This window comes from Diaphorina citri, unplaced genomic scaffold (genome assembly GCF_000475195.1).
Source record: "Diaphorina citri unplaced genomic scaffold, Diaci psyllid genome assembly version 1.1 scaffold3575, whole genome shotgun sequence".
Lineage (NCBI taxonomy): Eukaryota > Metazoa > Arthropoda > Insecta > Hemiptera > Psyllidae > Diaphorina > Diaphorina citri.
The window spans coordinates 1-18,607 of NW_007380975.1; the positions used below are offsets into that span (position 1 = coordinate 1).

The following is an 18,607-nucleotide window of genomic DNA, read 5'->3' on the forward strand; positions in this document are numbered from 1 at the left end:
GGGGTTTTTTTTTTTTTTTTTTTTTTTTTTTTCAACATATTGTTTCATTGCAAAATTTTTATCAGTAAATGGTTTTTTCTTTCTTCTAAATAAATTGATCCCAAGGGCAAGGTAAACCCTAAACCCTTGCCAAATGGAGTTTGCCTGAAGGCATATGATGTGTTCCAATCTACTCGACCACTCTACGGCCCAGGCTCTACTGAATTTCCCGCAAAAGTCCGGCAAATCTAGAAATCCGTGGAATGGACATACCAACGGAACACGGGATATTGAGAACATGCCCGGGTGACGTGCAGACCCTTTTATCTACTTCATCTCACCGTCTGATTTCCCATATCGACGCTATCAGATCTTGAAAGCTTCAATGTCATTTCCTGTACAAGTAGTTCACTTGGTTTTATTGTTCTTTTAATGTGTTCGTCTTTTTTTATGGTTTTATTCTACGTTGCGTTATGTTTTCTGGTAAGTACTCTTAGTATGGGTACAAGTCTTAACCCCATACACAAAAAGCCCACTGTGAGGCTTAGGTGTAGTGATAAACAGCCCTAAAAGTTGGGTTAAGCTTATACGAATGTACAAATGGGAACAAGTAAGTATTAGGCTAAAAACAGAGTGCAGTTCAGAGCATAGAGCGTTATACTCTCAGGTCTTTCGTCGTTTCTCTCTATCATGTAAGCTCGATTCTCTTGGTTCCACTGTTTTTAGACTTGGGACGAGTTAAAGGGTAAGCTCTGCCTCAAAAGATGGGTTAAGCTAATACGAATCTACGACCAAGGGTAAGCTGTGGGATGATTAAAAGGGTAGTGGGATTGAGGATTAAGCTTAAGAGGGATTAAAAGGGCGGGATCAGGAGAACGAGAGATTAGGGCGAACCCTGAGCTATCCTAACCGTAACCGTAAGGTCTAGGTCATTACCTTGACACCTGTAAGCCAATTAAAAATAAGCTCCATGATGTGTTAGATAAGTTTCAACATCCCTTCATGTCACTTTCTACCTAATAAGTAGGTATGTATAAGTATGTACTTATTGTACTTGTCACCTAATATGTACGTATAAGTACATAATATGTACTTACCTACTGTACTTAAGTATGTGCCTAGAGAAATACGTAGATCTTCATAATGTCAACTTTGCATTCCCCAACTTGACATACCTTGTTAATAAGGAAGAACAAAAAAGAGATGAAAATGGGAACAAACCCCCTCGCCCCTCAGAGGCAAACGAGATAAAGAGGCAAACGACAAGCAAAATAGTCACCATTATACGAAGATAATAGTCTCAAAGGGGTCGATATTTTGTCACGAAGTCAACAGAGTATAGGAAATGACTGTATGGTAACACTTTGTGCATAGTGCATTTTATAAAATTTCATTGAAAATTTCAAACATTTCATACGATTCATACGTCAACTTTTCTCGTAAATATGCCAAAAAAGCGCCTTAACCTAAATAATAAATCAAAAATGCACATAATGCACAGTAATACATGAATAACTTAATTTTATATGAAATTATAGTTTTTTTTTATGGAGGCAGATACAAATGCGCAAGTAGCATCAAAATGGGGGACCGTGGGGGTACAATACTTTAATTTCAATGGGAGTGCGTGTTGTGATGGGTACAGAAAGAGGTAAGTACAGTGAGAATAATGGGAGACTTGTCAATGGGGGATGTAGGGAACGAAAATTGGGAAGTTTCGGGAAAGAGAATGAATTCGGGGTATGTTGTACCCCATTCAATGTTTCGAGGGAGAGAGCCTTAATTGAAAGATGAGGCAAGATTTGTGGGACAGTGTGTCCCGTGGTACAAGATAGGTAAATAGGATAGGAATACTCTGTTTCAATTGAGAAGTCCCCATAAAAAATATGACAAAAATTGCGAGATATCGTGTCCCAATACCAATGTATAATCATCCAATGGTATAAAATAGGGTAGGGGTACAATTTTTCAAGGGAAGGCTTAATGGGGTTCAGCTTTCATTTAATAGCATGGTACCTGCAAAAATTTGTTTAGTTGAGGTGTCTAATTACTGAAATCTTGGGCTGCTGAAACCATTAATCGTAGAAATCTGATAGTTTAGGAATAATTAAAGATAACGAAATTGAAAACGGTCATTACTATCATTCTTTTTTTTTTACTTTCCTCATCCTATAATGTTTTGTAATCTCTCTCCCTCCTCGGGACAAGGCTGTCTTCCAAAGCTGTCAGCGAAAATATTTGCTTGTGGAAATACACTGCCCTGATAAAGCCGTGTGTATTCCATCAGGGGATATGGTACATACCTGGTTCGGCGGACTGGCTATCCTGGGTTTCCTGAGGTTGACTCTCGGAGGCTGAAACGTTATTCTGTTCGGAAGCGGCTGAAGAGTCCTCGTCTAGTGGTGAAAACACGCCCCCTCCTGAATCTTCATTGCTGAAAACAGAAGAAAATATAACCTCTTAATAATGACGAGAAAAAAATCACTTTTCTCGGACCCGAAAACAAAATTAATCCATCTTGCGTTTCCTGAGGTTGACGAAGTACACATTAGATATGTACAAGTATAATTAAAGGGCCTTATTTGGAAACAAAATTCGCACCACCATTTTCGTGTTCCTGGTAAAAAGACCTTTAATTTGATATATAGGTCGACCAGGTCCTTAGTCCTTCTATGGGGACAGACAGACAGACCGACAGAGTGACAGACACCGAAGCGAATACAATAGTCCGTCCCTTATACCTTTTTATTACGTAAACACAATTTTATTAAAGTACAACACCCGTTATACGCAAAGTTTGACAGAGGGAACTGTAACAACGAAGGTCTTATCGTCCCGAAATCGAAGAGAGGAGTACAGGATAGGCCGTTCCGAGAACGAACCCTATCTGTTTAGAGAAAACTTCGCCCTGGGCGACCTAGCGCTTACAAAGGACAAGGCTATCTTCCAAAGCTGTCAGCGAAAATATTTGCTTGTGGAAATACACGGCCCTGATAAAGCCGTGTGTATTCCATCAGGGGATATGGTACATACCTGGTTCGGCGGACTGGCTATCCTGGGTTTCCTGAGGTTGACTCTCGGAGGCTGAAACGTTATTCTGTTCGGAAGCGGCTGAAGAGTCCTCGTCTAGTGGTGAAAACACGCCCCCTCCTGAATCTTCATTGCTGCAAACAGAAGAAAATATAACCTCTTAATAATGACGAGAAAAAAATCACTTTTCTCGGACCCGAGAACAAAATTAATCTATCTTGGGTTTCCTGAGGTTGACGAAGTACACATTAGATATGTACAAGTATAATTAAAGGGCCTTATTTGGAAACAAAATTTGCACCACCATTTTCGTGTTCCTGGTAAAAAGACCTTTAATTTGATATATAGGTCGACCAGGTTTGGATAAGTCCTAATCCGGCCTTCAGAAAATGAGACATTTCAGCGCGACCTTCACAATGCATACAGCATTACCTACATACGTGTTATATCTTTCTATCGGATTACTATGGCAACTTGATATTTTGGAGAGAGAAAATGAAAGGGAGAGAAGAAGAGACGAAAGGGAGAGAAAGAGAGTTAGGAGGGATGGATAAACAGTTGAGAAAGGGAAGAGTGAGAAAAAGAGAGATGAAGAGATGGTGAAGTGAGAGGCAAAAGAGATGGTAAAGATAGGGAGAGGGAGTAGGGAGAGAGAGAAAAAGAGAAGAGAGCATTTGTGCGCAATGAACTAAGAAAATTTTCCGAGTTTTTTTGAGTTGGCGGAAAAATGAAAATATGTATTGTTGTTTTCATTCGAAGAAAAAAAGTTCCTAGTAAATAATTAATTTTTCAAAAGGTTATAAAATAAACATTCAATTGCAATTTCGTAAAATTTCATTGAAAATTTCAAACATTTCATACGAATCATACGTCAACTTTTCTCGTAAATATGCCAAAAAAAAGCGCCTTAACCTAAATAATAAATCAAAAATGCACATAATGCACAGTAATACATGAATAACTTAATTTTATATGAAATTATAGTTTTTTTTTATGGAGGCAGATACAAATGCGCAAGTAGCATCAAAATGGGGGACCGTGGGGGTACAATACTTCAATTTCAATGGGAGTGCGTGTTGTGATGGGTACAGAAAGAGGTACAGTGAGAATAATGGGAGACTTGTCAATGGGGGATGTAGGGAACGAAAATTGGGAAGTTTCGGGAAAGAGAATGAAGTCGGGGTAAATAGTTTTTTTTTATGGAGGCAGATACAAATGCGCAAGTAGCATCAAAATGGGGGACCGTGGGGGTACAATACTTTAATTTCAATGGGAGTGCGTGTTGTGATGGGTACAGAAAGAGGTAAGTACAGTGAGAATAATGGGAGACTTGTCAATGGGGGATGTAGGGAACGAAAATTGGGAAGTTTCGGGAAAGAGAATGAAGTCGGGGTATGTTGTACCCCATTCAATGTTTCGAGGGAGAGAGCCTTAATTGAAAGATATAGTATAGTAAGCATAATGAATGACCAAATGAACATGAATGAAAACATAATAACCACGTCAACATGAATGAGCACTTGAGCAGGTGTAGTGGAACTTGTCTAGGTAAATAGGATAGGAATACTCTGTTTCAATTGAGAAGTCCCCATAGAAAATATGACAAAAATTGCGAGATATCGTGTCCCAATCCCAATGTATAATCATCCAATGGTATAAGATAGGGTAGGGGTACAATTTTTCAAGGGAAGACTTAATGGGGTTCAGCTTTCATTTAATAGCATGGTACCTGCAAAAATTTGTTTAGTTGAGGGTGTCTAATTACTGAGATCTTGGACTGTTGAAACCATTAATCGTAGAAATCTGATAGTTTAGAAATAATTAAAGATAACGAAATTGAAAACGGTCATTACTATCATTCTTTTTTTTTTTATTTTCCTCATCCTATAATGTTTTGTAATCTCTCTCCCTCCTCATCTCCTCAATCTTCAGTCTCTTTCCTTCCCTTTTGATAAAGGGTAGTCATATCTCCTCGGCATTTCTTTTCCTGTCAAACTTTCTTTAATATTTCCACTTTTCACACCTTTCACCAGTGAGATACGCAAGCTAATGGAAATGGATGAACTATCGAGTAGTCAGCTGAGATCTGAAGCGAACTCATTGGACACAGTGTAGAGTACAACTGGAACACCATCATTTACTCTGTCAAAAGATGCGCTCCTTCAACAAATGACTTCAGGGATCCTCAGCAACGTACAATGGCCACAACCCTTTTGAAACCGAAAGTTTGAACACCCATAACAGAAAGATGATAATTTTAACGTGTATAGCTGTATAGGTAACACCTCATACTGGAATATGTTTTTAGTAACCCAGTAGAAGGTACATATTACATAGTTTTGTTGTTGTCTTGAGATTGCTTCTGGTACGGCCTGGGTCTTTGCTGAAGGCGATGCATTTTTTGTTACCTCCCTGCGAGTTCTGTTTTCCGAGCCTTTGTGTGTGTCGTTCACACCGTTCTGTGCAAGAAGAAAATCCACATCCTCAATGAGACCCACTACTACGGAATCTGCTGGACCACAGACATTGATATCTGGGTGTTCCATATGAACAACGCCAAGTATCTGCGCGAGCTGGACTTTGCCAAAACAGATTTCCTGGTGAGGACAAAAATATTCCAGCACGTGCGAAAAAAGAACGGAATGCTCCTCATTGGCAGCACCAACATTCGGTATCGTCGCTTCATCAAAATATTCCAGATCTTCAAGATCACCACTCGTATTGTATACTGGGACAAGAACAGCTTGTACTTTGAGCATCGGTTCATCTCAGTCAAAGACAACTTCGTGTGTGCCATCGCCTACGCTAAGCAAAGAATCACAAACTTTGACGTTGAAGACATGATGAAGCAGTTTGTAGGCAAGAATGTCGTGCTGAGTGAGAATGGAAATTCTGTCCTGGAGAAACCTCCGATACCGCCGGAGATACGCAGTCGGGGTATGTTGTACCCCATTCAATGTTTCGAGGGAGAGAGCCTTAATTGAAAGATGAGGCAAGATTTGTGGGACAGTGTGTCCCGTGGTACAAGATAGGTAAATAGGATAGGAATACTCTGTTTCAATTGAGAAGTCCCCATAAAAAATATGACAAAAATTGCGAGATATCGTGTCCCAATCCCAATGTATAATCATCCAATGGTATAAGATAGGTTAGGGGTACAATTTTTCAAGGGAAGGCTTAATGGGGTTCAGCTTTCATTTAATAGCATGGTACCTGCAAAAATTTGTTTAGTTGAGGTGTCTAATTACTGAGATCTTGGACTGTTGAAACCATTAATCGGAGAAATCTGATAGTTTAGAAATAATTAAGGATAACGAAATTGAAAACGGTCATTACTATCATTCTTTTTTTTTTACTTTCCTCATCCTATAATGTTTTGTAATCTCTCTCCCTCCTCGGAGATACGCAAGCTAATGGAAATGGATGAACTATCGAGTAGTCAGCTGAGATCTGAAGCGAACTCATTGGACACCGTGTAGAGTACAACTGGAACATCCATTATTTACTCTGTCAAATATGCGCTCCTTCAACAAATGACTTCAGGGATCCTCAGCAACGTACAATGGCCACAACCCCTTTGAAACCGAAAGTTTGAACACCCATAACAGAAAGCTAATAATTTTAACGTGTATAGCTGTATAGGTAACACCTCATACTGGAATATCTTTTTAGTAACCCAGTAGAAGGTACATATTACATAGTTTGTTGTTGTCTTGAGATTGCTTCTGGTACGGCCTGGGTCTTTGCTGAAGGCGATGCATTTTTTGTTACCTCCCTGCGAGTTCTGTTCCAATATACAGAACAGCTCGTCATTTCATTTCAGTCATTTAGCTCTTAGTTTTCTTATTTGTAAATTTTCAGTTTTGTACATGCTTCTATTTTATTTATATTTAGGATTTAAGTCTATGTTTTATGTAGATGTATCAACGAAAAACTCATTAATGTTCAATGAATTATACCGAGTTTCTACTAGTTAACTCTTTTTGTCTGGGAGAAATGACGCATTTGAAAAAAAGGTATTAGATTTCAAATATTGCATTTGCAGCCAAATTTCAAAAACGGCAAGAGAGCATTTATTTACAATATTGAATATTGGGGTTTTCTCCCTATTTTTGAATAGTATTTAAAATACCTCTTTTTCTACCGATTCAAATAGTAGAGTTGTTCAGATCTTTCAACTGTCACATGTAGAATACCTTCTCCAAAAATGTACTAAGAATCCTGGGGTATTTTTGCTCTTAAAAGCCCGATCTAGTCTGCCGGTAAAGCGAAATTCTAGATGTGACAGCCTTAAAAACCCAATTAGTTCAAACTCTCTGTATACCTGCCTACACAACTACATTTCCATACGTATAGTTGAATCTCTTTAGTCAGCTCCCATGGCGTAGTGGTCACTGCACTCGCCTTGCACGCGGGAGACCCGGGTTCGATTCCCGGCGGGGTCACGAAATTTGCTCTTGTCAGTTGGACACAGTGTACTCGTAAGCGTATCTAAACTGACTGGTTAGAGGTCCACAAGAAACGGACTAATGAAGTCATACAGAAATAAACGGTGTGTGTATTTAAAAATCTAGTGTCAACATCACAAGACTTTCTTTATCTTATTGAATTGGGCTTTTCGTCTGATAGGAGGGTGTGGAGGAGCAGGATAAAGGAGGGTAACGCCGACCCCAAATAAGATTGAGAAAAGGTGCAGTAAAAGAAGAAGAAGATTAAATTATGCTTCTAAGGAGGTTTTAGGTAAGGTTTTTAGGTGGTTTTCTCCCATAACTTTTTGGATATCTCTAACCGTTTAGTCTGTAGAGCCGAAAACCGCAACAAAAGACAGTGTGGACATGCCTCGACGGTCGATCGATCGTCAGTCGAGTTCGTCAACTAAGTGTGAACGCTATCACTAACACACCACTTTTCCTATCCACATGGGCGTTATCATTTCGGAAAAACTTCAACCAAAACTGTCCAAAGTCCTATAATATAAATCCAACTCGGAAAATTACCATACGTTTGTAATGGAGCAGTTGCAAATGGGTAAAAATTATTAATAAATGGTCGATTCCTACGTAAAAAGTTGTGAAAAATCCAAATCTGAGGTCAATTACTTATTGTACCCTATTATGTAACTAAAGAAACACATATGTAGATCTTAATTATGACAATTTTTCATTCCCCAACCTAACCCTTCACATACCTCGTTAACAAAGAAGAGTAAAAGAGATGAAAATGGGAACAAACCCCCTCGCCCCTCAGAGGCAAACGAGATAAAGAGGCAAACGACAAGCAAAATAGTCACCATTATACGAAGATAATAGTCTCAAAGGGGTCGATATTTTGTCACGAAGTCAACAGAGTATAGGAAATGACTGTATGGTAACACTAGGAGTCAGTTGTTATAGCCTTCATATTGGGCTTCCAACTCAAAATCACGTGCCAGACTCAGATGTCAGTGCTTTCCTATTATCCACCATATGATTATAGGATTACGTCCCTCCTCTCCGCTCCCGAAAAAATAACTGTAAAATATCGAAAACTCAAATTTCATTTTACGTTCTAATGAAAGAATTGAAAGATGTGTGACGTCAGACTTCAGGCAGTTGCCTCGCTAGGTAGCGCCAGTATGGAAGCACACAGAAAGAAATGCGCATAAACGTATGCGCACAAACACATTAATGTGCTGCCTGCGAGGGAGCTGTGCTCGGGACATTTGATGAGACGTCATCGTGTACGCGAGCGTATGCCGTGACGTCAGAGTTCAAGATTTACCGGTATTTTTTTAATCGATTTATCTCGGGCTCTAGAAGTCGTAGAAGAAAAAGAAAAATTCCGTTGTTCCTCATTTTTCCTGCTCTTTGAATTTGAAACATCACCCAAGTAAGCGCAACTGTTCTATTTAGCTATTATCCATTTTATGAATGTATGCATAATTGTATAGCTTGGTTTATGATTCTTATGAATCAATGCCATAGGATTCGTCCTGTTTAGGGGTCGGTATACCAAATGGAATAAAATTTGCATACTTAATTACCCGCCAATAGTCGGGCGGTAAAAAATGAACTTGTAAATGAATAATTAGGTTATGTAGATATTATTAATATTAAAATTCAAAATTCCACTCAATAGAGAATAGACCATGGTAGACCGAAAGACCAAGGTCTATTGAACAATACCAATACATACCCACATACTTTAATGTGGTAGATAAGGATCTTGAATCATGGTACGTATTTACTGAAGAAGTTTTTCGTTAGTTAATTAGTTATTCTAATTTAATATTTCTCGAGGGTCGAGGGTATACCTTTGTGCAGAATTGATAGATACGAGTATCTATTGAACAAATCGTGTAGGGTTTCCTTTATGTACACAGCTAGAGTACAAACTCAAAGCTATACCTACCTAGTTAATGTACAGTGTACATTTTTGTACAATGTACATTGTGCATTTGTGCAATAAAACTTATGTACATAAACATTGTAGCTGTCTTGTACAGTTTGTGCAGAATTGATAGATACGAGTATCTATTGAACAAATCGTGTAGGGTTTCCTTTATGTACACGGCTAGAGTACAAACTCAAAGCTATACCTAGTAATGTACAGTGTACATTTTTGTACAATGTACATTGTGCATTTGTGCAATAAAACTTATGTACATAAACATTGTAGCTGTCTTGTACATTAACTGTGTACATGTAAACAAAATATGTTTAACGTCACCGTATAAAACCAAATCATGCCTCCGTCATTTCGAACTTCTCTGACTTACTCATACATGCACATTCGTTCGGGAAACGTGAGTTTTTACCCTAACTTAGAGACAGGTATAATTAGAGAGACAGTGAGGGGGAAGGGAGGATTAGTGAGGGAGTGTAGTGTAGAAAGATGAGAGATAGGATAGGAGAAAGATTAGTACTGGACAAAAAAAATATGACGAAATACTTAATAATAATAGTGCTTATTTATACTGCTCGCATAGGACTGAAAAGTCCCTTTACTCCAGCAGTAGGCTACCATTATTACAGTGGTCAAATTCTCAAATTATATTGAGGATAAAATTCCATACCTCGGCTGGGATTGAACCCACGCCCTCCTGTTTACCACTTATAGTCACCAATGTAACTGTGTATCATATCATGTAGCAGCAAAATCCATACGTCATAGACTCTATTTACTCCTACTTCTACATATAGCTACAAAATTCATCAGATTTAGCGCTATTAATAATATTCGTATGATTCATCGTTAAGATTGATTCACACTTGACCGACACTGCCGACAGTCCAGTACCACACCAACTTTTCAACAAATCACGATAGAGTACTTTCAAAGGTAGGTTCAAAATTATTGCACTAATTACATATAGGCATTTATAACAATGTAATAGGGACAGAAATTTCTCCAATGGAGAAAAAATAAAACGTTTCAAAAACCTGTCCTTGACCAAGTCTCTGTTTGAATACATAAACAAGATCCTTCATCAGTTCATCACAGATAAAACTCACAGATACATAAGATTATGAGGCCTTTTCAAATGAAAATTCTTCTCCATTCCTAATCCGGCCTTAGTGTACATTTTTGTACAGTGTACATTTTTGTACAATGTACATAAACAAGTAGATACAAACTCAAAGTTATACCTAGTTAATGTACAGTGTACATTTTTGTACAATGTACATAAACAAGTACAAACTCAAAGCTATACCTAGTTAATGTACTGTACAGTGTACATTTTTGTACAATGTACATAAACATTGTAGCTGTCTTGTACATTAACTGTGTACATGTAAACAAAATATGTTTAACGTCACCGTATAAAACCAAATCATTGACGATCTGTGAGTAATAGTTATTATGCGTGTCATAACACCATCAGATCTTAACTTATCTTAGTCATAGACTTATAGTCACCAATGTAACTGTGTATCATATCATGTAGCAGCAAAATCCATACGTCATAGACTCTATTTACTCCTACTTCTACATATAGCTACAAAATTCATCAGATTTAGCGCTATTAATAATATTCGTATGATTCATCGTTAAGATTGATTCACACTTGACCGACACTGCCGACAGTCCAGTACCACACCAACTTTTCAACAAATCACGATAGAGTACTTTCAAAGGTAGGTTCAAAATTATTGCACTAATTACATATAGGCATTTATAACAATGTAATAGGGACAGAAATTTCTCCAATGGAGAAAAAATAAAACGTTTCAAAAACCTGTCCTTGACCAAGTCTCTGTTTGAATACATAAACAAGATCCTTCATCAGTTCATCACAGATAAAACTCACAGATACATAAGATTATGAGGCCTTTTCAAATGAAAATTCTTCTCCATTCCTAATCCGGCCTTCAGAAAATGAGACATTTCAGCGCGACCTTCACAATGCATACAGCATTACCTACGTGTTATATCTTTCTATCGGATTACTATGGCAACTTGATATTTTGGAGAGAGAAAATAAAAGCATGAGAAGAGACGAAAGGGAGAGAAAGAGAGTTAGGAGGGACGGATAAACAGTTGAGAAAGGGAAGAGTGAGAAAAAGAGAGATGAAGAGATGGTGAAGTGAGAGGCAAAAGAGATGGTAAAGATAGGGAGAGGGAGTAGGGAGAGAGAGAAAAAGAGAAGAGGGCATTTGTGCGCAATGAACTAAGAAAATTTTCCGAGTTTTTTTGAGTTGGCGGAAAAATGAAAATATTGTTGTTTTCATTCGAAGAAAAAAAGTTCCTAGTAAATAATTAATTTTTCAAAAGGTTATAAAATAAACATTCAATTGCAATTTCACCGGTAAATTCTTTTGATAAAATTCTCTTGATGGAAGTTTGACTTTGTGGTAATACATATCAAATTTGTCATTCTGGTTTTTCTACTAGCTGTTTGAATGTAAGTGTCAATGTTTTTTTTTTTTTCTTTTTTTTTCGGTACATGAGATCTGCTTTGGTGTAGTGTAGGTTAGTATTTACACTTGTAATGAGTAGGTATACGAATACAATGGAGATTTAGAGAACTTTATCAATGAATTTGAATTTACAAAAACATCTACCATTTTTTTTTGTTTTTTTTTTTTGTGTGTGTGCTTTAACTAGGTAAGTATGTGTTAATACTCTACTATTAATTTAAAATGTAAATTTACATATACTTTTTTTCTATTGCCATTTATTGACTGGAATTTTAATTGAGTAATTTTCTGTTGATTCGGATTAAGGAAATGTTTCCAAAGATTGAACTCTTTATGTACAACTATTTGTGGAAATCTTACAAATCCAAATTATCATAATTCAATTCAATTTAAATAATCTTGCATATATTCTACAAAAAAATAAAAACTCGAGTCTCATAATTTCCTCTAAAAACAAGTCTGATATGTGGTTAACATTGGCCCGTATATTAAAGGAAAAACACCAACAATAACAAAAAAATGTGTTTGTACTCGTATGTCTAATATTAAGTTATTTATTAGCATTAATACAAGTCTGATAAATTTGTTAGGTATAGAATTCTAGATTATAGTTATTTCTTCATAACCGCGAGCAGTATTTTACTAGAATCTCACACTTGAACTCGACAGAATATAATTATATTTGGTCTGTCTGCCTTTACCGCAGTATAAACTGTTGCACGCGTACCCAATGTAATTTCAGTGGCATTGGCATATGGCATGGAAAAGAGATCATAAATCGGACTTATGATTCAATTTGGATCTTTAAGGTGCCTAATGGCCTATACACGAAAAAGTCCAAATGGACTGAGGCTGATTCAAAGCTCATTTTGTGTAGCGAAAGCTGCACAAAATGGACGCTGCCCATTTACTTTTTTTTCAACATATTGTTTCATTGAAATTTTTTTATCAGTAAGTGGTTTTCTTTTTTCTTCTAAATAAATTGATCCCAAGGGCAAGGTAAACCCTAAACCCTTGCCAAATGGAGTATGCCTGAAGGCATATGATGTGTTCCAATCTACTCGACCACACTACGGCCCAGGCTCTACTGAATTTCCCGCAAAAGTCGTAGGTACTTACTTAATTATAGGGAATTTTTTTTCTCGTTTTTTAAAAAAAATATGTGGCTACTTAATCTACTTAATCCTTTATCCTTATCAGAGAACATATTGACCCAATACGTAATGATTCCTATTTATTGACGTAATATGTGTTTTCCATGCATTCATTTATTTATAAAACTTTCCATACATTTATTTCTATATTTATATATAAAACGCAGCAAATATTATAACGGAGCACTAAACTCGTTATATCACGAAAACGAAAAACAAGAAAACCTTATTATCTTATCAGGAATCAAGATCACTTCCGGATCCTTCAAACAATATTTCATAACAGACGAAGATGCTCAAACTCGTATTCACAATAATGTAATACCAAGTTCCATAATTTCCTCTAAAAACAAGTCTGATATGTGGTTAACATTGACCCGTATATTAAAGGAAAAACACCAACAATAACAAAAAAAAAGTGTTTGTACTCGTATGTCTGATATTAAGTTATTTATTAGCATTAATACAAGTCTGATAAATTTGTTAGGTATAGAATTCTAGATTATAGTTATTTCTTCATAACCGCGCTTGTCAGTTGGACACAGTGTAAGCGTATCTAAACTGACTGGTTAGAGGTCCACAAGAAACGGACTAATGAAGGCATACAGAAATAAACAGTGTAGGTATGTATTTAAAAATTTGGTGTGAACGTCACACGACTTTCTTATTTTATAATGCTTTTTTGGGATTTTTTAGGGGGTCTTCTCACAGAACTTTTTCGATGTCTTTACGTTTAGTCAGTAGGGCCAAAAACCGTACGCATGGACCAATGGTTGAAACGTTGGATTTAGTCTCTAGGGACTCCAAAACGTGTTTCGACACTAAAAACTGACCATCGCATCGCTCGATCGATCACGATGGACTTTTGTCAACTAAGTGTGGACGCTGTTTTACACAAAATTCCAACCAAGTCCTCGTATTTCTATCATTAGCACACCACTTTTTCTATCCACATGGGGCGTTATCATTTCGGAAAGACTTCAACCAAAGCTGTCCTTTAAATCCAACTCGGAAAATTACCATACGTTTGTAATTTAGCAATTTCTCAGTCTTAATGAATGTATAGCTTGGTTTATGATTCTTATGAATCAATGCCATAGGATTCGTCCTATCTAGGGGTCGGTACATGGGTTGAAGGCCAAGAAAATGAAAGTTAAAATGAAATGGGAAGTATTGTGTCTCTTCTTGCCCATGGGAAATATTGGTGGGAAGTATTCTGTCTCTTATCGCCCATCTGGTGAGGGACATCCTACGGGATTAGGCATGCTACGTGCTACGACGGGATTAGGCATGATTAATGTAGCGGGATTAGGCATGCTGTAATGTAGCAGCTGTTTCATTGCTACGAAATAAAAACGGCGGTGAAACACTCATCTTTTTCTTTTTTTTTAAAGCTAAATCACCTTTAGGGGTGAGCTATTTATCTTTAATTATTATTAATCTTGTTAATGAACTTTCAATTAATCTCGCAATATTTTTGGCCGAAGTATTTATCATCAATGGTCTATTGTCTCTAGTCAATCATACTTCAAAAGTTCAGGAACCTTATTAGAATAAAACATTAGTTCTTATAAGATGAACAACACATAATTCTTAAAACTATACCTTATATTATAAGAACGTTTATTTATAAAACTTTCCATACATTTATTTCTATATTTATATATAAAACGCAGCAAATATTATAACGGAGCACTAAACTCGTTATATAAAACTATACCATTAATTATTGTTTTGACTATCCGAACATGTTTTTCTTCTGATAGGGTTGTTTATTATTGCTCAAGTGACAAGTAATTATATCATAGCCTATCTTCAAGACGTCTAGAGTTCATTGTATTAGGAGTCATTCCAATGAAAGCCAGTTTGAATGACCTTCAGTATTGTACTGATAGTGGGTTAGATCTCTTGTCAGTTGGACACAGTGTAAGCGTATCTAAACTGACTGGTTAGAGGTCCACAAGAAACGGACTAATGAAGTCATACAGAAATAAACGGTGTGTGTATTTAAAAATCTAGTGTCAACATCACAAGACTTTCTTTATCTTATTGAATTGGGCTTTTCGTCTGATGGGTAAGTGTACCATTTATTCGCCCACCTAAAAAACGTACCATTTATTGGCCCACCTGCACACATTTATTTTTCTAATTTTTGTTTCTTTCACCAGATCCCAACTACTCTTTACACCACTGGGTACTTTATTTCTCTCATTTAAACGTTTCGCTCATTTCTGCCAATGCTCATTTCTTCCAATAGCGAGAGGTATTAGGTATTACCGTTATTATTTAGTTGACATTTGTAGGTATCGAACATTATATTATTATTTAAAAACAAAATGCGGGCGAATGCGGGCAAAATGTTCGCGAACCTACATGAGAAAAGGGGGGTGTAACTACAACGTATAACTAAATACAACTACAATGGAGGTAGTTATAGGATAGTGGGGGGAGGAAAAAGAGGAGAGGGGAAGGTTAGGTTATAGGTGGAAAACAAGCATGACAATGTAAACTACATAATCCACTTTACAACTCTGCCCTCTCCCCTGTCCCTCCCAAAGTAAGGGAGGGGGAGCGAAGGGGAGCGAGAGAGAGAGAAAAAAAAGAGAGAGAGAGAATGCCTTCCCCTGTTCCTCCCAAAGTAAGGGAGGAGGAGGAGCGAAGGGGAGCGAGAAAGAGAGAGAGAGAGAAAGAGAGAGAGAGAGAGAGAGAGAGAGAGAGAGAGAGAGAGAGAGAGAGAGTAAGGGAGGGAGGGGGAGAGAGGGGGAGCGAAGGGGAGCGAGAGAGAGAGAGAGAGAGAGAGAGAAAGAGAGAGAGAGAGAGAATGCCTTCCCCTGTTCCTCCCAAAGTAAGGACAGAGTGGAGGAGAGGGAAAAATTGAGGTCGATTAAAATAATAATAATAATAATAAGGGAAAAACGTTTCCTTGGTGCCATATGATGGAAATAGTTTTCACAGCTATGCCTTTCTCAGTCGGTTGGCAACTTTTAGCGTAAGCACAGCACATCGGAGTGTGTACGGACGGTACGGTCGTGCGATATTTTGGTCCCAAATGTTTTTCGGCACTCCGTGGAAGGATTTCATGGATTGTGATTTTGTCAGTGTCCCCTCCCAGGCGCCGATTTTGAAGTCGAAAATAGTGAAAAAACAGTTCATAATAATTTCTTTTGTAAGTTGAAGGCACAATTTTTGTACCATATTGATTGTCGCTTTCGTTAGGCACTATGCATTGGATTTTTGGTAATTGTTCAGAAGCCACGTCCATAAAAAAATGCAATAAATTCCTTTAAGTACAAGAGAAGATTGACAATAAAAAGGCCTTTTTTATTAATTTTTTGGTCATCTTTTTTCTAGTAGTTTAAAAAGTGTAAATGGTTGTTCAATCCCCTCTTGGGCTTATTACAATAAACATGAGCGGAGAGCCTTAGTAATACAACTACCAATCAGTAGTACCACCTAATAGCTAGGCTACCTATCCTAGTGGGTACTTCTATTGATTAGCTGCTTCTACTGATAGCACCGGTAGGTGACGAAGTGCCGACATACCTAACCAACGAGTCATCCTGAGTGATTAACACAGGCCCGGCCTGACCAAGGGATTCGTCAGTACGGGAATAGAGTAGAATAGACTTAACAGAATAGAATGGAACACAAGACTGGCTGTAGATTTGACTGACACGCACATATGGGAAAAAGAAAAATTTCCCAAGACCCATTATAAAAAAAAAAGTAATTTTCATTTAGGTATATTTTTTTATTTACATATAGTTAAGTACATTATCTTTTGTAATAATATCCTTCTTAGAAGAATGGTTGGCTTAGGAAGGATCCTCCTGTATTTGTAATATGTACTTGATAATCTTGATATTATAAAATAAAGGAAATAAAACATTAAACATAAAAAGTAAATAAAAAATTCTCTCATGTTCGCATCCTATCTGAATAGAAATCAAATTGTGTTTTTAATACATCATGAAAAATGGCCAAAAATTGGCGGAAAAAACACTTTTTTATTGCACCAATTTTTCCCATGCAAATCCCCAAATTATGTAATGTTTAGGTCATATGTATAATTATAAAAAAAAAACTTGTGGATTTTCTCACGGGTTTCATATTTGATTATCTGGATATAGATCAAATTACATATTTAATGATGAGTAGGTACATGAAAAGTGGCAAAAATTGGCGGGAAAACACTTTATTATTGCACTAATTCCTCTGATGCGAAAATCCCCAAAATGATGTAATTTTTAGGTCTCACACATAGCATGGATGTTTAGCGTTACTTATTGGGAAAATTCCTACAATGCTGCAGTGAGCACCAAAGTTGTGACATAATAACACAAAGAAATTGCATTTACATTTACATAGGGGAACGTCCACGCAAAATCTTTGAAAAATCACAAAATTAAATTTTATCCAATCGACTTTTTTCTATATGGGATGAAAGAAAACTATTTTATTGGTCTTCTCCAATAATTTTTTATCGATTTTGTTAATTATTTTCAGAGTTACGGCCTTTGAAACACGAGCCTTTTTCAACTGAAGGCTTCTTCAGAAGATGGACCCTTTTTTGGCGTTGAATAATTCCATGATACGTTCGAAATTAGGAGTATTTTTTGATTTGAAAATATCCGTTATGTCCTTGGCTTTTATCAGGAGAAACCTCCGATACCGCCTGAGATACGCAAGCTAATGGAAATGGATGAACTATCGAGTAGTCAGCTGAGATCTGAGGCGAACTCATTGGACACCGTGTAGAGTACAACTGGAACACCATCATTTACTCTGTCAAATATGCGCTCCTTCAACACATGGCTTCAGGGATCCTCAGCAACGTACAATGGCCACAACCCCTTTTGAAACCGAAAGTTTGAACACCCATAACAGAAAGCTAATAATTTTAACGTGTATAGCTGTATAGGTAACACCTCATACTGGAATATCTTTTTAGTAACCCAGTAGAAGGTACATATTACATAGTTTGTTGTTGTCTTGAGATTGCTTCTGGTACGGCCTGGGTCTTTGCTGAAGGCGATGCATATTTTGTTACCTCCCTGCGAGTTCTGTTCCAATATACAGAACAGCTCGTCATTTCATTTCAGTCATTTAGCTCTTAGTTTTATTTGTAAATTTTCAGTTTTGTACATGCTTCTATTTTATTTATATTTAGGATTTAAGTCTATGATTTATGTAGATGTATCAACGAAAAACTCATTAATGTTCAATGAATTATAACGAGTTTCTACTAGTTAACTCCTTTTGTCTGGGAGAAATGACGCATTTAAAAAATGGCATTAGATTTCAAATATTACATTTGCAGCCAAATTTCAAAAACGGCAAAAGAGCATTTATTTACAATATTGAATATTGGGGTTTTCTCCCTATTTTTGAATAATATTTAAAATACCTCTTTTTCTACCAGTTCAAATAGTAGAGTTGTTCAGATCTTTCAACTGTCACATGTAGAATACCTTCTCCAAAAATGTACTAAGAATCCTGGGGTATTTTTGCTCTTAAAAGCCCGATCTAGTCTGCCGGTAAAGC

The 18,607-nt window shown here is 36.9% G+C and overlaps 1 protein-coding gene across 1 annotated transcript; it reads left to right on the forward strand.

Moving 5' to 3' along the window:
- Positions 1-5,441: 5,441 nt before the first annotated feature.
- LOC103520401 (protein THEM6-like) lies at positions 5,442-18,405 on the forward strand. Its single transcript, XM_026831536.1, has 2 exons — positions 5,442-5,909; positions 17,720-18,405. Exons 1-2 carry the CDS (start codon positions 5,556-5,558, stop codon positions 17,819-17,821), a joined length of 456 nt encoding a protein of 151 aa, XP_026687337.1. The 5' UTR covers positions 5,442-5,555; the 3' UTR covers positions 17,822-18,405.
- The last annotated feature ends 202 nt before the right edge of the window (positions 18,406-18,607 follow it).